Source organism: Caretta caretta, chromosome 5 (genome assembly GCF_965140235.1).
Source record: "Caretta caretta isolate rCarCar2 chromosome 5, rCarCar1.hap1, whole genome shotgun sequence".
Classification (NCBI taxonomy): Eukaryota; Metazoa; Chordata; order Testudines; family Cheloniidae; genus Caretta; species Caretta caretta.
In genome coordinates, this window is record NC_134210.1 from 122,509,386 (window position 1) to 122,529,382 (window position 19,997).

Below are 19,997 nucleotides of genomic sequence, written 5' to 3' on the forward strand. Positions count from 1 at the left end.
GGTGGGGCTCCTTGGGGAGCGCCCTGGGGCGAGGGGGTTCCCTGAGAGGGCACCCTGGGGTGAGGGACCGGGCCATAGAGCCTGGGGGGGGACCCTGAAAGATGGGGGGGGGGACTCATGGGGGGAATCATGTCACAGTGGGAGGCAGCAGCTGGGGGTTAGCTGGGGACCCATCCCAGGCACACTGGGGCACAGGGTGAGGGCAGGGCCCACAACATTTTGGCACCTGAGGCGAGAAGCTCAAATGACGCCCCCATTCCACCTCACTTGGGCCAAAACTCTGAAACTCTGGGTCCTAGTGGCGCCCCCTGCCCTGCCCACAGTCTGGCACCTGAGGTGGTAGCCTCAGCTCACCTCATGGTAAGGTCAGCTCTGGGCGAGAGTTGCCTCTGACATGAGGGCAGCTCCCTTTCTCCCCTTGTCTTGGGGGAGCTGCACCTACTTTTGAAAACCCAGGCCGTTGATTTCCTTTTAAGTTTATGTCTTTGATTTTATTGACCCTACACTAAACCCCTTTTAATCTTTACCTTCCCCCTGTTTAAATCTAACATTTCTAATGTTGTCAAAACATTTTGGATACAGATTTTCCTGTAACTGAAAAAGAAATGTAAGGATTTAGAGCCCCGGTCCTGCAATGTGCTTTGTGTGGTTCTGTGCCTGTGTGAACCCCACAGAATATTGGGTGCTATGCAGAATCCCAGGACAGACAAACAAAAGGCAGAACTACAAACATTATGAATCACTGTTTAAAGGTATTGCAATGGTTTCATAAATTCAAACTGAGAATGTAAGTGGCTTGTTGTTGGTTTGCTTGGTTTTCCTAGAAGGCACACAAAGGTCTTGAAGTGAAATAGTCCTGTGATTTTGCAAATAATAATGCAAGCCCCAGAAAATATATAGAGGAACATACATTCATGGGCTACAAAACTTGGCCCTAATTTAGCACAGTACTTGAGCATGTGCTTTAATTTGTAAAGTGATTATCCCTATTGAAGTCAATGGGACTACTGCTAAAATCCTTTGCTGGATTGAGGCTTTATTTAATGTTTAGAACCAGAGAATAGCTTATTTAGATGAGAGTGAGTGTTTTCCTGGCTTACACTTACACACATTTAATTTTTTTTTTAAATTTTTTTAAATATGGCTCTACCGAGTGACACTGGCAGACTAGGTGCCAGCTCTTGTCAAGGCTTTAGGCCTCAGCCAAGCACCAACAAATTCATTGCTGAAAACCGATCCAGCTCACCTGTGTGTTAAGATGGGTATTGAACTTACAATAATGTGTTTAGACTTTATGAACTGCTTGTAAATTGCTACATCTGTTAATCCTATGTATAATACCCATAACCTGTGCTATAAGGTAGTACTTGAGTGTCTGCTATATAGCTGTAAAATGTTTGTTCTGAACTATGTATCTCCACAAACAAGAGAACTTACCTACTGTTAAATGCCTATGAAAGGTATTACCTCTTCTTGCCTGTCAGGAAGGACTATCAAAACTAAATGGGGTGTTGTGGAACATCGCAATACAAAGACTTTGCTAATTTGCAAAAGGGGCTTATCCCATCTTGAATGAATATTGAAAGAAGGAAATAAAGATAGCTGACATGAAAAATTTTCATCTCTTTACTGTTTGCACTCTCACAGAGCTGGAGCTATGAAACAGAAGCAGGGATTCCCCAGGGTCAGCCTGGTTTAGCCCTAAAAGACATTCGATAGTGACAGATTACTACAACTCTGTCACCTTTTGGAACCACAGAATGTAACTCATTTGTGTGTATGTTTGCCCGCTTTAACCTGTGAATAATTTTCTCATTTCTTTTTCCTAGTTAGTTAGTTTACAAGCGTTGTCTTTGGTGTGAGATCTGAGGTACAAATTGACCCGGGGTAAGTGACTGGGCTCTCAGGACTGGAAGCAACCTGACTCTTTTGTGAGCGTTGGTGTATGGCAACCAACTATCACTAAGTCCAGCTTGCCTGGGCGGCAAGATAGACGGAAATGGCCAAGAGGACTGTCTTTGACTCCATGGTAAGACTGTTACAGTGCTTCACGAATTCATATTTGCTACTGGGTTGGTGAAATCTAATGATAGAACATACAACCTGTTTGGGCTGTCTGCCCTGCTTTTTGACAGTCTGCTCTGAGGTTGGCACACATGGTCGTGACCAACTTCAGGCAGAGTGATACAGAGCTTAAAACATTGAAAAGGATTTTGAATGGTTCACATGTGATGCACCAATATGAACGCAGGAACAATTTATGGCAAAGTGCAAAGATCACAAATTCTGAGGGTATTTGGTGTATGCTGCTCACTAGCTAATTTTAAATGGAAAAAAATGTGGCCAAGAATTGAACAGACCTGTTTAATTTTTAATGATGGCCATGGATTCTAGAAAGACTATCTTGCATGAATTCCAGAAGAGTTTGTATATCCATGTTGTAAATCGTTTTTTTATTTTTATTTATGAGCACCAAGTGATAGCATTGTAGATAAGCACATCCTTTTGGGGGAGATTAATGCTAACCTGAAGAACAATCATTGCATCATCTACAGATTAATTGTTACATTACTTGGTACCTAAATACTTTAAATCCATTAAATCAAAATCGGTAATACTGTTATTTGAAGTGTGGTCCTTTAAATGTGTAAGTTTGGTCACCTAATAAAACCTCTCAAGAACAAATAATCCACTGCTAAAAATATAAATAAATATTTTACCACTAGGCTGCAAACAGGTGTGGAAGGGGGGGAGTGTTTAAATTTAGCAAACCAAAACTAGTATTTTTTTGTATATTCAAATCTCTTTTTAGGACTGATGCCACACAGACGCTATTTAAGTTTTCAACTCCATTTTTTAAAGCGACAGCAAGCTTTTTCATGAAGTAATGAGGATGAATTTTATGCAAATCAAGTGGAAAATATAGGTACAGAAAATGTTACAATGTTAATAATGGCAAGTGTTAGATCAAAGGCTCTGACCAGCCAAAGACCTGAATTTATTACTAGCAATCAAGCCTTGTAATATTGAGTTTTAGGACTCAGGTGATTTGAGTCAATTTATATGACAGAAATCTTAAGAGTTTACACAAATGAGAGATTGTTACATACAACTATTTTATATTACATCTTTTCTCATTTGAGTCATTTTAATGTATTAACCAGTGGCCTGGATGCCCAGGGCAACATCCAGAGATTAAAAAAAAAAAAGTATAACTTTTTTCCACGTTCATGTTGTCTTGACTTAAACAGGTGTTTTGCTCTGGTTCACGGGACAACTATCACATCATTTGCAGATTGTTGCTAAAGTAGTCATGTGTATACCTGAAGCTTTGCGTGTTTGCTGAATTTGGTGCCTATAATAGAGGCAGTTTATGGGTGGTGGCGGAAGCAAATTCAACGCATCTGCAAATGCAACTGTAAAATTGTGCAATTAGGTGAAATAGAAAAAGTCTGATACATATGTGTGAATTAAAGCTGTGCAAGTCTAGAAATTCTCAGACAGAAGTGTCAGGACTTTGTTATTAGGTAGGAAACAATTCTGCATGTTGCTGAGTGCTTCAACCAAAATGCTAGTGTCAACTCCCAGTCTGAATAGTATGTTGAAGCTTAACACCTATCTACATTAAGTGCTTACAAGACTCTAGTTTTACTATAGTATCTGATGGGTTTCAGAGTAGCAGCCGTGTTAGTCTGTATCCGCAAAAAGAAAAGGAGGATTTGTGGCACCTTGGAGACTAACAAATTTATTTGAGCATAAGCTTTCATGAGCTAGAGCTCACTTCGATGTAGTATCTGAGTATCTCAATCTTTTTATGAATTTACTCTTAGAGCATGCCTGTGATGTAGGTAAGTGCTATTATCCCTCTTTTATAGATGGGGAACCGAGGCTCAGAGATATTGTGACTTGCTCAAGGTAACGGAATTGAACCAGGCTCTCCTGATTATCATACCCTATCACTGGAGCATTTTTCCTCTCTATTATTTGTTAGTCCTCATCACCTTGATGGATCAGGCTCCGAACTGGAACAGTGGCCCTTTGGCCCTTATCCATTTGCCAATTTTACTTAAGATGAAGGTTACCTTGCTATCTACACTATTCCTTTGTACAGTATTTCCCTATACTTACTATAGGAAATAGTCTGTGTCCACAAAAAACAACTTATGCCCAAATAAATCTGTTAGTCTTTAAGGTGCCACCGGACTCCTCGTCATTTTTTGTGGATACAGACTAACACGGCTACCCCTCTGATACTTGAATATATCAAATACTGAGATTATCTAACTGCAAATACTTATTTAGTTAAGGAACATGGCAACTTTTCAAGGTCCACTACTATAACCAACTATAGAAAACAATGAAAATCTACATATTTCTTGGTGCACAAATACCAATAATAAAAAGAAGTGAATTAAATTTATTTCGAACAAAATACAGTCCAGTCCATGCCAATTTAAAATATTCAGTGTCATATGTGCATTTAGACTCAGTGAGAGGAGGAGAATATCCTATTAACCAAGGAGGCCCTCTGCCAGTGACATTTGTGCATACTTTTCAAAACGTCATTAAGCTTTAAAACTGGACAAGTTCCTCACTACCGATTCATAACTTTCAGGTTTATAATTAGATTATGCAACCAAAACCAACACCTGAACAGCAGATAAACATCTGGCAAATTTAGAACTGCCTTGCTTTTGTTGTTTTAGGACAGTTTAAAACTTATGCTAGTAACTTTCTACTATTGAAAGTAAATGGCTGACAGTACTATGGATTTCTATTATTTTCAGCTCTTTTCTATGACTATCTAAATCCTGTTTAAGTTAACAATCACTAATGCAATTTTGTTCCCCTCCCTGATGAACAAGGATCCAGCTCTGGGGAGTTGGATCTGTCCCTAAGGCAACAGTTTTTATGCTCCTCTCCCTTGTTCATCAGGGAGGGGAACAAAATTGCATTAGTGATTGTTAAAATGCAGTGACAGGGAGGGTGGCATTCAGAGGGGAATGGTGGCTACATGGCATGTCTCTTCCATGCTCTTCTGCATAACTACTGACAGCTCCCCTGCGCCAACAAGATACAATGGAATTCAGTCCATGCCCAGAGGCAGATGTAGGTGATATCAGGGAAAAGCCTCTGCAAGTGTCATGTTCCCACCCTAGGAAAGCACTATAACATATAGCGCAAACTGGCAGCGTAAATGGATGCTGAAAGTTTAAACATTAACTACTCCTGCAAATTTCATATGTGCTCAGAGGGGGAAAGGGACAACCTAGATGGGAGAGCAACTGAAAGACAAATGTAGGGACAGATATTGTTCATGGCTGTAATGAGATCTCTGTGGTTTGGCCCACGTTTCCTTGCAGATCCTCTAGGCTAACATACTTCCAGCCACTGTCTGTGGCACATTTTCAGGGCAAGGACTGGCCTCCTCTCCTTTCCTCTTCTAAACAAGTGGTGTTTTAGCAATTTGTCATCTCTTCCCTCATTTGTCCATGCAACAGTTTGCTTTTCCTGGGGCTATCAGGTGCTTACGTGTTACTTTTGCTTTTGATTATTAGGATGTTACTCTGTTACCTATACCAACTGATCTAGATCAAAGTTGTTTTTTTTTTTAATAAAGGTAATGAACATCACCTACAGTTGTAGCACTGAGTGTCTGATTTTAAAGAAGACCCTATGGCTGCAATTAAAATTATCCTCCAGCATTAAAAATATTTCTGTAATCACTGAATCATGTGATGTCTGAGCATGAAAGAATTTTGCTTCAAAAATACTGTTTAGGTGAAATTTTAATATTAGATTCCTTAAAGATTTGTAGTGATTTGTCATATTTCATGAGCTTATAGCTTATATTTTAACCATATTGTGATAATTTATAAATACTATTTTTTTCTAATTTTCTTTAACTGTTACAAAAATTCATGACAAAATCTTAACTTAGAAATGTCTTGAAACTCACCTAACCAATCTGACCATGCTTTCTGTCCATCTGCTCTAGCTATCTATTTGTAAAGCTCCTGTCACCATAGTATTGAAGCAGTATATCTCACTGAATAAACAAACCAAAAGGAATTAAATGGAGACCACAAATGCGACACTCAAAGCTAATGAGCTACAGCCTTTCAGGGTGGGTTTCACCAGCAGCATAAACATATTACCCACTAAAGGCTGCTTGTGCCTAGAGAAGTTGAGATACAGTTTAGGATAATTTTACATCAACAATTTACAGATTGCTTGGCATATGTGTAAATGGTATACGTGATGGCTCACTGGGCTGTGAAGGCTCAGCTGGAGTTTGGGATGGATCCATTACTCATGAGTGACAGATCTGCCAGTGAGTTATGCGGGTCACTGCAAATGCACCCTCTTGTATTCTGTATTTGCCATGTGTATTACAAAACAAACACACACAATTTTGGGAATGTTTTAGTGAGTTCTTAAGCATTTTATTAAAGGTATTTTATATCCCTTTGCCTGTAAAGCTAGCTGCCTTGGTTACCATGAATCCAACTGTGCAAATTAAAGGCACATAATCAATTCATTTCTTGCTTGACTGCATTTTATCACAAGCTTCCATCATTTTTCACATGCTTATTACCTCCACAGCTTTAAAGGCTTTGACCAAACAAAGATTCACAAACAACACTACGTGCTTAACTTTATATGTACATGACTAGCCCCACTGACTTCAATGGGACTTCTCCGATGTATAAAAGTTAAGCATATGTGTCAGTCTTTTTAGTAGGGGAGGGGGGCAAAACCTTATCCTGCAGCTCTGCAGGGCAAGAAACAGGAGCTGTGTGCTGTTGGGAAGGAGAGATTCTGTCCTTCCTAAAGGGACACATGAAGTCATTGTACCTTATATTCATGAGTCAATATGTATTACATATTTCATGATAATTTTATATATGCATATACACATGTGTGTAAAATACCTACATAGATACTATGCCTCTCTGCAAATTGAACAAAAAGAAAAATTATGAATAAGGGAGAGAGTCAAGGGAGGAGCATCAAAAAGAGGGGAGAGTTTTCATTTGCAGACACGACCAACTGACTAAACTTTAAGATACGTTTTAGACACACTCCAACTCATCTTATCTATAGTACTTTTACTGTAGAAAGCAGGGTGGATTTGATTTAAATCACTAGTCAGGAAGACTCAATTTAATCATGGATTTCTACATAAAAGGGCATTCTTGTTGGTTGTTATAACCTTAATACATATTCTTCACAACTCAGAGATGGATTTAGGTTTCAGTTTTAGAAGGTACACACTATACATTTTTTAAAGTGATTTATTTGGAAAACTTTTCAGATTCATTTTACAACTATATCAGAAAATGAATGATTTGGTAAATGAAATAACCAAGGTGATTGAAGCAGATATTTATGAAGTCATTGAGAGGTGAACTATCTCCAATTCAACAAGTTAATCACTAATATTTGGAGGATTTTCTTGCCATGCTGTATTAGGAGGAGAACATCTCCAGACAGATATTTAAGTTGTTTTATTTAACTAAAACAACATTATGTATTCTGGATTTTTTTCTTCAACCACAAACATAATATTTTAACAAAACACACACATGAATTTTTGAATTTAGTTAAACATTCAAGTTTTTTAAAATCAGGTTTGTTTTTATTAAAACTGTTTTTAACTAAAATAGTTGAATAATTAAAAAAAAAAAAACAAATAGACTATGTCAGCCAGGTCAACATGAGAAACTTAAAATATTGGCTTCTGCAGCTCAGTCATCTTCACCTTCATTTTCCTGTTTGTTCATAATATGGAAAAGAAAAACAAGCTTTCCTGCTTTTTCAGGTCCCAAACGATTTCTCAGTTTGGAATGAATTGGTCCAAAGGAAGAAAATATTCTTTCTACAGCAGCAGAAGAAGCTACTGCTGTTAAAAGTGAGATTATCACTTCAACAGTCTCTGAATCCAGGTGCTTAAGTGACTTCCACCAGTTCACTGGTGTGACTTTCTTTAAAACATCATCAGGAAACATATATTTCTTGAATGGTTCTTATTCCCAAACTGGGTCTCTTTCACGGCCTGCTGCCCTTATAGGTTTTCCCTTTTAGTGAGAGAATGGTATGGTAGATCTCAAATGAATGAAGGCTACACTCAGAAAGACCTCAAGACTTCTGGAATATGCTGCTCAAACAGTTTCACTTTTGTTTCTACTGCCTGTCCCTCCCTTCTCACATTTATCTCCAGACTTCTTCTCCTTGTCCAGATCTATTCCATCCCCAACAATCTTCTATTCATTGAACTTTTTGAAACTTTGCACTTTTAGAGAGAGGTAAGGGATTGACTCTGAGTACACAAATTTGCAGAGGGACAATAGGGTTGAGGTCTGTTATTTCTCACCTCTATATATTATTTACTTAAAACATTTTTGCTGTTAACAAGCATGTTATCTCTGAAGACACAAATCCACAGTTTGAGAACTGCAAAACTAAGCATCTCTGATGGTATCTTCTAGACTGAGCACTGAGTCCCATTGGGTAGATAGAAAGATTAACCTAAATAATCTCTGCAGAAGCCCATAGAACACCATAAAATTGGGTCCCTAATCCATGAACTATTGGAACTCATTTACAAAACTTTTCTTAAACATTACGTGACTATATTGTTTCATACTATAAGAATTAGAATTTATAATCCCTATTCCATGATGTGATATTTTTGAGCTATAATGTATCTTAATTAAAATGATCTTTATATAGGCTTTTTTCCTCAAAGCATTTTATCAAAAAAATCCAATTTAAATAAAAAAAATCCGAATTTTTTTTTAAAAAATCATTGATTTTTATCCACCCTGGTGGGAAGTGTGCACTGGAGTAGGCTCCTAAACATGTACGTGTTAATGTTAATAACACACTGAACAATAAGAAGTAGAGCTATGGCAGCTCCTATAGAGCAACAGCTGTTCTGGAAAGTAAATTCAACCTCAGTCCTTCCTCTCCCCACTCTCTCCCTCTACAATCGTTATAAGTCCAGGTGCCATTTTACACATTATCCTCTAAACAACAAAGTAAAGATAAAGGCAAAGATACATAATCAGAAGAGTTCTTACCATTTATTGTAAGCTAATTGAGGGACACTTCGTCCCCCACACTGAGCAACTGTGATGCCATCTGCCGTGGTAAATACATACTTGGAATAAATACTTGATTGTCTGCAACTCCAGGGACAAAATAGCAGATTTGTACCAATGCCGGCTTATGGTGCCTTCCCTTAGATCTGTAAATGGGCTATCATGCAGGTATTTTCCCATTACTCAATAAGAAGATTAATAGCAATTGCTACAATTCCTGCTGTGCATAAAAGCACCTTATTACCTAAATGTTGCATTGTTGACTTTGTTAGTGCTAGCACTTGTTGCTGTTTTTATTCAGTCCTCTTTTCTCCTCCAACATATTTTAAAATTGTAATGATATATAGATATAAAAATGTGTAAACCTATTAGGGATTTTGATTGGCAGTAAATGAAAGACCAAATTCTGCCCCGCAGATCTGTACAAGCTGCTGTAGACCGCTGCTACCAAAGTCCCCTGTGTATTTGAGGTTGGAGTTTGTCTATACTATGTCTATACTAAGATTTTTGCATATAAATTCCCACGCTTGCTAATGGTGGCCCATTTCCAACTATGGTAGGTAGCAACCATGGGAGCTGTGGTGAAGAGGAGGCTTCTATGGCTGTCAGTTTTTAACACTGTAGTTTAGACCTGCTCTGAAGAGGTTAAGACAATATAGCATTAAACACCAAAAGCAGCACTACCTTGTCTACACTAGTGCTCCCACGATTGCTACCACCAGTTGAAGACCAAGAATGGGACTTTTTTTTCCAAAAGATCCCTTGAGTAGACACCAGTATATCTGAGTAAGGCAAGATTTCCAAGATTGCATTTTAAGCATGTAGTTGGGGCAATGATGTCCACATGCAAAGGATCAGAATTATGTTCAGGAGTTAATTGAATCGTGTGCTGCAAATCAAAATGTAGGCTATAATCTGACCTGGTTGTGCACTGATCCTACAACTACCCGCTACGTGAAGAGCTCCCAATGAAGGCAAATGAAGTGGGTGCAGGGTCAGGGCCCCTAACAGTCTGAACAGCTTCTCAGATTTTCAACAAATGTGAAGAAAAATGTAACTGCCCCCAAGTGGACAGCTATCCATACCCACTTGCTCATTAACATAGGGGCCCCCATTCAATCTGTGCTCTCATTTGAACTGCATGTCAAATTGTGACATTTAGCCACATGTCTGAATAGAGGTAGTGCAGAGCTGAGCTGCCCCAAGGAGCTCAGGGCTCTTTGAACACTAGCCAGGCCACTATGTCCACACAGTATCTGTGATGGATGGTGCACCATCTGGGCCAGTCTGTAATGGAGAGAGAAAGCCTTTGCCCCAGATTCTCCCTGCCCCCTTAGGGCCACACTGAGAAGCAATCCTTATGCTCCCCCAAGCACAGAGCCTACAGTCATGTGAGGCTCTTTGCTCACTCCCTCCTTTATCATCCATGTAAAGACTTATCACAGCCTGACCCTGCTCAGATAGCTTCTATCAGATCCTTTCCCCTCCTCATTTAAACAAACAATCCTTGCATTAAAGAACAAACAACAAAGTAGCATGTGAAAATGTATGTGAAGTGATGTAGAGATGAAAAATTTTCTTGCAAAATAGTCATTGTAGTTAATACGACATCTGAAATTCTTGATCCCCTGAAACAGCTCAGAAACTAACCCTTTGCCTGTTTATCCAATTCTAGCAGCATAAAAATGTCCTCTGTTCTGTTTTGTTGTTTTTCAGTAGGTCTGATGGAAGAATGAATAATTGTTAGGATTTTGCTTAGCATGTTTGTCAGCTTTTCATTTGGAATGAGAGAGAGAGAATTTGAAGTTGAGCCTCTCTTGAATAAGTTATTTGGCATGTTAATTACTTAATTTTCATCTCACATGCTGTATTTTGATAGGGTTGTTTGTTTGGCAGCTGATTTTCAAACTTGGTAACACCCTAATTCAAAATAAATTAAAAATAGAAAGAGCAATGAAAACATTTTTGACATATGGGAACAATCAAATTCGTAGCATGGTAATTTGACCTATAAGGAATGGAACAGAACATTGCAAACAGCACTTTTAAATCACAGTTTCTTAAGTATGAGATCCCTAGACAAAATGTAGGAGCCTATTTCCGTACTCCTAACTATGTAGAAAATACACTTTTCTTCTTCAAAACTTGGCTGTCACTCCATAGGCCTGCTTGCATAGGGCCAGATCTTGCAACAGGGATCTTTATGTGAAGATGCATGACTCCCAGCCTCTGATGTAATAGGAGTGCTGTGAGGTCTTGCCACCTGGATTCAGGACCTGGCTGTATTTTTTGTTCTTTTATTTAATGCACAATAGGTTTGGGGCTTCTCAAAGCTCCCTGTTGAAAAATGTTGACGCCCACACAGGTGCTTCCAATCAAGCTTATAAAAGAGTGTTGCCAACTCTTGTGAGTTTAACACAAGTCTCATGATATTGTGGGTTTTTCCTCAGAGCACCAGCTCCTGGAGTCAAGTGATTACATGACAACCTCAGCTCCCTTTTAAAAAAGAAATTAAGTTCCTATCTGTTGCAGTACAGGAGAAAGCTGGAAAATGTGACTTGAGTGTATCCCAAAGGCTCTGAGACCAGAAAGCAAAGCAAAAGAACCCAAGTGTTACTGTTATTTTTAAAAAGTCCCATGATTTCTAAGCTAATTTAATGGATTTTTGAGGCCTGACTCCTGATTTTTGTACTTTTTGGGATGGAAATGCTATGTTTTGTACCTGCAACTCAACCAGCTATACAAACACCATTGGAAATTAGGAGCCTAAATATCTCTGAGATCTGAATCTTCACCTTTAAGAGACTCATGTTAATACTAATCAGTACAAAATTGTGGCTATTCAGGGTTTTGCAGAATGCAAGTTATTAAGAAAAAAGTTATCTGGCAAAGGTTCAAAGTTAAATAACCTATGAATGATGCAGCAAAGAGAACTACTGTACAAATTAAATATCTTGGCATTACAGTAATGTGCAGAAAAATAAGGAACGTGTAACTGAAGCATGACAATGATTTCTGTCCCTCTGCACTGTCAGACATTAAGAACATAACAAGAACAAGATAAAAAGCAATGTGTGGTTCATATAATCTGAGACTTGTATGAAGATTTGCAGCCTTCAATCCTGCAAAATTACCCGTGGTTTAAATGTGGTGTTTTTGTTTGTTTTCCTTAGTATGAACCGCAGGATCAAGTGTAAAGTTATTTAAAAGGAGGAAAAAACAAATTGTAACTTTGCATTTGATCTTTTCTAACAAACCCAGTACACTGCATAATTTTCATAATATGTAAATTTAACAAAGCATATTCTCTTATGCAAATAAAACTACCTGTCTCCTATGTCAAGAGTTACCCAATACTAAACTCCAGGCACAGGACAGAGAGGAAGAGAAACAGATATGGCACAAATAGAATGAACAATTGATTTAATTATACAACAGATGCAGAATGATCCTACAACTGAGTCATACTATAGCTGGGTTTGCCTGTTTGTCTGAGTCAGGGAGGACCATGTAAAGTGCCTTTGCATTTCTTCCAACAAGACTTCAGCCTGTTTGTATTCTGGAGTTCATAAATCTTCTTGCAGTTTGCATCTAGTGAGACAATTTATTATTTTAAAAATTGGTTTGGATCTAAAAGACTCCTTTTTCTCAGTCGGAATATGAACAAGAGGCTGCTAGGCTCTCCAACACCACTTTCTACAAGCCATTACCCTCTGATCCCACTGAGGGTTACCAAAAGAAACTACACCATCTGCTCAAGAAACTCTCTGAAAAAGCACAAGAACAAATCTGCACAGACACACCCCTAGAACCCCGAGCAGGGGTATTCTATCTGCTACCCAAGATCCATAACCTGGAAATCCTGGACGCCCCATCATCTCAGGCATTGGCACAATGACAGCAGGATTGTCTGGCTATGTAGACTCCCTCCTCAGGCCCTACACTCCCAGCGATCTTCGAGACACCACTGACTTCATGAGGAAACTACAATCCATCGGTGATTTTCCTGAAAACACCATCCTGGCCACTATGGATGTAGAAGCCCTCTACACCAACATTCCACACAAAGATGGACTACAAGCCGTCAGGAACAGTATCCCCGATGTCACAGCAAACCTGGTGGCTGAACTTTGTGACTTTGTCCTCATCCCTAACTATTTCACATTTGGGGACAATGTATACCTTCAAATCAGTGGCACTGCTATGGGTACCCGCATGGCCCCACAGTATGCCAACATTTTTATGTCTGACTTAAAACAACGCTTCCTCAGCTCTCCTCCCCTAATGCCCCTACTCTGCTTGTGCTACATTGATGACATCTTCATCATCTGGACCCATGGAAAAGAAGCCCTTGAGGAATTCCACCATGATTTCAACAATTTCCATCCCACCATCAACCTCAGCCTGGACCAGTCCACACAAGAGATCCACTTCCTGGACACTACGGTGCTAATAAGCAATGGTCACATAAACACCACCCTATACCAGAACCCTACTGACCGCTATACTTACCTACATGCCTCCAGCTTTCATCCAGACCACACCACACGATCCATTGTCTACAGCCAAGCTCTACGATACAACCGCATTTGCTCCAACCCCTCAGACAGAGACAAACACCTACAAGATCTCTATCAAGCATTCTTACAACTAAAATACCCACCTGCTGAAGTGAAGAAACAGATTGACAGAGCCAGAAGAGTACCCAGAAGTCACCTACTACAGGATAGGCCCAACAAAGAAAATAACAGAATGCCGCTAGCTGTCACCTTCAGCCCCCAACTAAAACCTCTCCAACGCATCATCAAGGATCTATAACCTATCCTGAAGGATGACCCATCACTGTCACAGATCTTGGGAGACAGGCCAGTCCTTGCTTACAGACAGCCCCCCAACCTGAAGCAAATACTCTCCAGCAACCACACACCAGAACCACTAACCCAGGAACCTATCCTTGCAACAAAGCCTGTTGCCAAATGTGTCCACATATCTATTCAGGAGACACCATCATAGGGCCTAATCACATCAGCCACACCGTCAGAGGCTCGTTCACCTGCACATCTACCAATGTGATATGCCATCATGTGCCAGCAATGCCCCTCTGCCATGCACATTGGTCAAACTGGACAGTCTCTACGTAAAAGAATAAATGGACACAAATCAGACCTCAAGAATTATAACATTCAAAAGCCAGTCAGAGAACACTTCAATCTCTCTGGTTACTCGATTACAGACCTAAAAGTGGCAATACTTCAACGAAAAAACTTCAAAAACAGACTCCAACGAGAGACTGCTGAATTGGAATTAGTTTGCAAACTGGATACAATTAACTTAGGCTTGAATAGAGACTGGGAGTGGATGGTTCATTACACAAAGTAAAACTATTTGCCCATGTTTATCCCCCCCCCCCCACCGCCCACTGTTCCTCAGATGTTCTTGTCAACTGCTGGAAATGGCCCACCTTGATTATCACTACAAAAGATCCCCCCCGCACCCCCACTCTCCTGCTGGTAATAGCTCACCTTAAGTGATCACTCTCCTTACAGTGTGTATGGTAACACCCATTGTTTCATGTTCTCTGTGTATATAAATCTCCCCACTGTATTTTCCACTGAATGCATCCGATGAAGTGAGCTGTAACTCACGAAAGCTTATGCTCAAATAAATTTGTTAGTCTCTAAGGTGCCACAAGTCCTCCTTTTCTTTTTTCCTCAGTAGTTAGTGTCAGATAGGAGGATAAGGATGACATGTATTAGATCCAGTTAGACACAGTCCAAGCAATTTACAGAAATGAGATTAGTAAGCAGAGAGGCAGAAAAATACATCGCATGCCTATACTACATTCTCTGTGAGCTAGACCAATAAATAAATCATTGCAATGGAGCTCTGAGTTTTAACCATGTGCTGGGGAATTATACTAAGTAGTGACCTCACAACATCATTCTAGAAACCGGTTGCTCAGGCATAGTGGTCGATGTGATATTAAAATATGCCTAGATAGATGGGTATAAATGAGAACAGAATTTCTACCTAGGCAATGGTTTTCTGGTGTAATTGAGAGCAGAATTTTGCCCCAGAGAGGCAAGTTCTGAAATCACTGCATGTATGCTTCATTTGGAGATTTGGGCTGGAGCTGGTAACTCTACTCAGTGACTGGTTGGAGGAATGGATGAGAAGAACTGCTGCTAACTGGTAAGCTGTTGGTAAAAGAGGTATGGAGTCAAAGGTTGCAGAAATCCTCCTTTGAGGTCACCCAAAGGAAATTAATTCCTCCAAAAGCATGCCAGATGAGAAAACCTGTCTAACGGGTGATCACAGCGGTTTCTGTGTAGATTTTAGATACACTGGGAAATAATTTAGAGTCTATTAAGATACTGTATGTGTGAGATGATTTATGGTGTTCCATATTGTTTTTTTCTGAAACAGTTGTTTAAAAAATATAGCCAGCAAGTACAACACACACAGCATGATGGCAAATGGATTCTGACTGGGGCCTTCGAGGGCTATCACAACATAAATAGTAAATAACAGTAAGTTATTTATAGTCGGAATCCAATTTCATAGCTTTTCCTTCACAAAATAGCACTTCCTTGTGTAATGAATGTGCATTGTGCTCCTATTCCTATATTCATACCTCTGCCATATTTATGCAGGCCCAAACCTGTAAACACTCATGCTTAACTCTACACAGTCAACATGTACTACTCACATGCAAGAAATTACACACCTGCATAAACGCTTGAGGATCAGGATCCAAGGCGGTAATGTTTTAAAGGAATTATAATCAGAAGCGTTTTGCTTAATAGTGATCCTCTCTCCATAACATACTACTCTATTACGTCTAATTAGTGCTGAATAAATAGTTCACAAATAATTTATACAACAAATATAGCTTCTTTATCTGCTTGGGGAATATTTGAAAACAGACTGCAATTGCCTCCAATTTATTAATTATTCAAAAGCTTTCAGCACATTTTTAACTCGATGCACTGATGGCTAAATTCTCTCTGAGGTTTCGACACATGCTATCCACACTGTGTTGGTTAGTTGTGAAAGTTCACACAAATCGCTCACGGGGCCCTTGGTAAATGTGCAGAGGCCAGTATAAAAACAGCTAAGTTAAATAGTTCCCCATTTAAGTTTGTTCTAAACAACAAAGTTTTTTACAAAAACTAGTAAGAATGAAAAGCGTAAAACAGATCTTCCTTAAAAATGCAAATTCAAAAAAAAATTTAAGTGTTCCTTTGCAGGGAAGTCAAATACATTCTCTGATGGTGAAACTGACTCGTGGTGAGAGAGCGGCTGAGTGATCGAGCTTGAAAAGTCTCCCATCCTCAGGCCTAATTGGTCAGGAGATGTGCCCCATTACTAGGCCAGAGTGGCGTTTGGAGGTCCATGAGCTAATTAGCCAATTAACAGAGAAGTGGTTCAAAAAGAGCACAGGAAGTAAGTAAGTGAGGAAAAAGGGGAGGGTGAGAAAGTTAACAGAGTCTGACAAGAGGTGCTCTCTGGTAAAGGCCTCATTAAAGGTGCGCAGAGATGTATTGGTGGGGGTAATTAGACACTGTAAATAAAGTACATACTGGTGTTTTCAAGCAAAAGGGTCTCCGAGCCATTTGTGTTCATGGAAGAGGCAGGGGCACCATGTATGTACCCTGTCATGCTAATCTAGTATCAGTGTTCAAGTAGAGTGAAAGTAAACAAAGGAGAAATATTGAACAGGACACTATTTTATTTATTACAGAAACCCCTAGTGGCCCCATTTGTGCAAGGCTCTGTACAAACACACATCTCCGTGTTAGAGACTCTACAGATACAGAGCTGGTTACAACACTTCAAAATTTGGAATTTTCAATGAAAAAAGGTGAAACATTTTCCTGGTTTTTAATACCAGCTCCTTGTACAGTCTAAGGCCCAGATACTGTATATCAATGGAACTGCCTACGGTGCATAAAGTTAAGCACATACATAAGTCTTTACAGAATCAGGGGTTAAATAAACAAGATGGAGAAAGGAAAATTGAGGGGTGAAGTGACTTGCCTTAGATACTACAGCAACTCAGTGGTAGACTCTAGGGGACTAGAGGTGAAATCCTGGACACACTGAAGTCAATGGGAGTTTCACCATTGACTTCACTGAGGCCAGGATTTCACCCAGGTCTCCTGAGACCCTGAGCAGTGCCCTATCCACTGGACCACATTACCTGTAAGGGGACCTATTGCTACTCCCATTAAATTACTTGGGACTTTTGTTGAGCAGAACTGAGTCCAAGGTGTCATATATTTGTTACAATTTAGGAATCTGAAGTTTTATCCAAAATACAGAAAAGGCATTTGTTAAATATATCACTTTTACCTTGATAGTGTCTCTTTTACACTTACTGGTGACCTCTGAATTCAGATTCCCCTTGCAAAGACTTGTGCACATCCTTAACAATTATTCACTGTGAGTATTCCCACTGAAATTTTGAAAATACTCATGTGCATAATGGTCCTGACTGGGGCTCCAGTTGGGCAAAGATTTATTTTTAAGTATGTGAGTAGTCTCAAATTAAGCCCAGGGGAAAATTTTTGCTAAATTGGGGCCGTAACCAAACAGATAGCAAGGACTGGCTTCAAAAGGGCTTGTTTGGCTTGATCATTATTATTTATAGTATCACAGCAACACCTCAGAGGTCCCAACCAGGAATGAGGACCCATTGTGCAAGGTGCTGTACAAATAAAGAGCAAAATTTAGGCCTGGTCTACAGTACGCAGTTATTTCGGAATTAGCTGAGTTAATTCAAAATAAAACTGATTCCGTTCACATGACCAAACTGGTTTTTTCGATTTAAAGGGCTCTTTAATCCTATTTCTGTACTCCACCTTGGCAAGTGGAGTAGCGCTAAAATTGAGATTGTAGTTTCCGGTTACAGGTACTGTGGACGCAATTCGATGTTATTGGCCTCCAGGAACTATCCCAGAATGCTCCCTTGTGACCGTTCTGGACAACACTCTCAACTCCGATGCACTAGCCAGGTAGGCAGTAAAATCCCGGGGAACTTTTGAATTTCATTTCCTGTTTGGTCACCATCAGCACAGGTGACCATCAGCACAGTACACCATCACAGGCGACCATGCAGAGTCCACCATCACAAGAGACCACGCAGTCCTGGATTCGCAGACGAGCTCCAGCTTGGTCCGAACGGGAGGTACTGGATCTCATTGCATGTTGGGGAGACGAATCTGTTATGGCAGAACTACATTCCAAAAAAAGAAACGCAAATACGTACGCTAAAGTCTCCAGGGCCATGATGGAAAGATGCTACTCCCACACCACGCTTGGACGCATCTGTGGTTACTAGGAATGGTTTGTCAAAGTCTGGGACCCTTAGCACAGGGTCAGACATGAGTGTCACTTTAAGCTGGTCAAAGGCCGTCTGACATTCTTCAGTCCACTGAATGGCATTTGGCTGTTTCTTTTTGGTTAGGTCTGTCAGTGGGGCGGCGTTTTGGCTTTATTGAGGTACAAATCGCCTGTAATATCCGGCCAAGCCTAAGAAGGATTGGACCTGTTTCTTTGACCTTGGGACAGGCCACTTTTGGATAGCATCCACTTTGGCCTGTAGGGGGTTGATAGTTCCTTGACTCACCTGGTGTCCAAGGTAAGTCACTTTGTTTAGGCCTATTTGACACTTCTTAGCCTTAACAGTTAGTCCTGCCACCCTTATGTGCTCAAAGACTTTTTGTAGATGTTCCAGGTGTTCTGCCCAGGAATCCGAAAATATGGCCACATCATCAAGGTAGGCGACTGCATATTCTCCTAATCCCACTAGGAGACCATCTACAAGTCTTTGGAAGGTGGCGGGTGCATTCCAAAGCCCAAAAGGGAGCACATTAAATTCATACAGCCCGACATGGGTGGTGAAGGCTGACCTTTCCTTGGCGGATTCACCTAGCGGTACCTGCCAGTACCCCTTGGTTAAGTCCAAGGTAGAGATGAACTGGGCATGTCCCAGTTTCTCTAGTAGTTCATCTGTGCGTGGTATTGGATAGTTGTCTGGGTGAGTTACAGCATTTAGCTCACGGTAGTCCACGCAAAAACGTATCTCCCCATCTGGTTTGGGAACTAGAACCACTGGAGATGCCCATGCACTGCCAGAGGGGCGGATTACACCCATCTGTAACATACCCTATAGATCTCCCATTCTGTAGCAGTTTTAGCTTGAGGAGACACCCGGTAAGGTTGGGCTTTAATTGGGTGAGCATTACCTGTGTCAATGGAGTGGTATGCCCGTTCAGTCAGTCCTGGGGTGGCTGAGAACGTCGGCATGTAGCTAGTGCACAGCTCCTTGATCTGAAATCGCTGCGTATGCCCAAGGGCCATGGAGAGGTTCACCTCTTCCACGCCACCATCACTTTTCCCTTCCTAGTAGATACCTTCAGGCCACTCAGCGCCATCTCCTCCCTGGACTAAACTGACAAACCTTTAATTCTCTGGAATAAAAGGGCTTTAGAGAATTAATATGGTACACTTTAGGCTTTCGGTTGGAGGTGGGGAATGCTATGAGATAATTAACAGCTCCCAGGCGCTCTTGAACTGTGAATGGCCCTTCCCACGACGCTTCCATTTTATGGGCCTGGAGCACCTTTAAGACCATAACCTGGTCCCCTACTTTGAAGGGACGTTCTCTGGCATGTTTATCATACCAGGCTTTTTGCTCTTTTTGAGCATCCTGTAGGTTTTCTTTAGCAAGGGCTAAAGAGGTTTGGAGGGTGTTTTGTAGGTTGGTTACAAAGTCCAGAATGTTAGTTCCTGGAGAAGGTGTAAACTCCTCCCATTGCTGCTTCACCAACTGTAATGGCCCCTTAACCTCACGGCCATATACAAGTTCAAATGGAGAAAACCCTA

General features: G+C 40.4%; 1 protein-coding gene across 4 annotated transcripts; it reads left to right on the forward strand.

The window, feature by feature from the left end:
- The first annotated feature begins 145 nt into the window (after positions 1-145).
- LOC142072228 (uncharacterized) lies at positions 146-14,785 on the forward strand. Of its 4 annotated transcripts, none has more exons than XM_075128860.1 (4): positions 146-2,926; positions 5,999-6,127; positions 7,826-7,949; positions 11,558-14,785. In XM_075128860.1, exon 4 carries the CDS (start codon positions 13,002-13,004, stop codon positions 13,923-13,925), a length of 924 nt encoding a protein of 307 aa, XP_074984961.1. In that variant the 5' UTR covers positions 146-2,926; positions 5,999-6,127; positions 7,826-7,949; positions 11,558-13,001; the 3' UTR covers positions 13,926-14,785. The 4 variants fall into 4 exon arrangements, with proteins under 4 accessions (XP_074984961.1, XP_074984963.1, XP_074984960.1 ...); XM_075128862.1 differs by having other exon boundaries at positions 146-752; positions 1,830-6,127; XM_075128859.1 differs by lacking the exon at positions 7,826-7,949 and having other exon boundaries at positions 146-6,127.
- Positions 14,786-19,997: the final 5,212 nt, after the last annotated feature.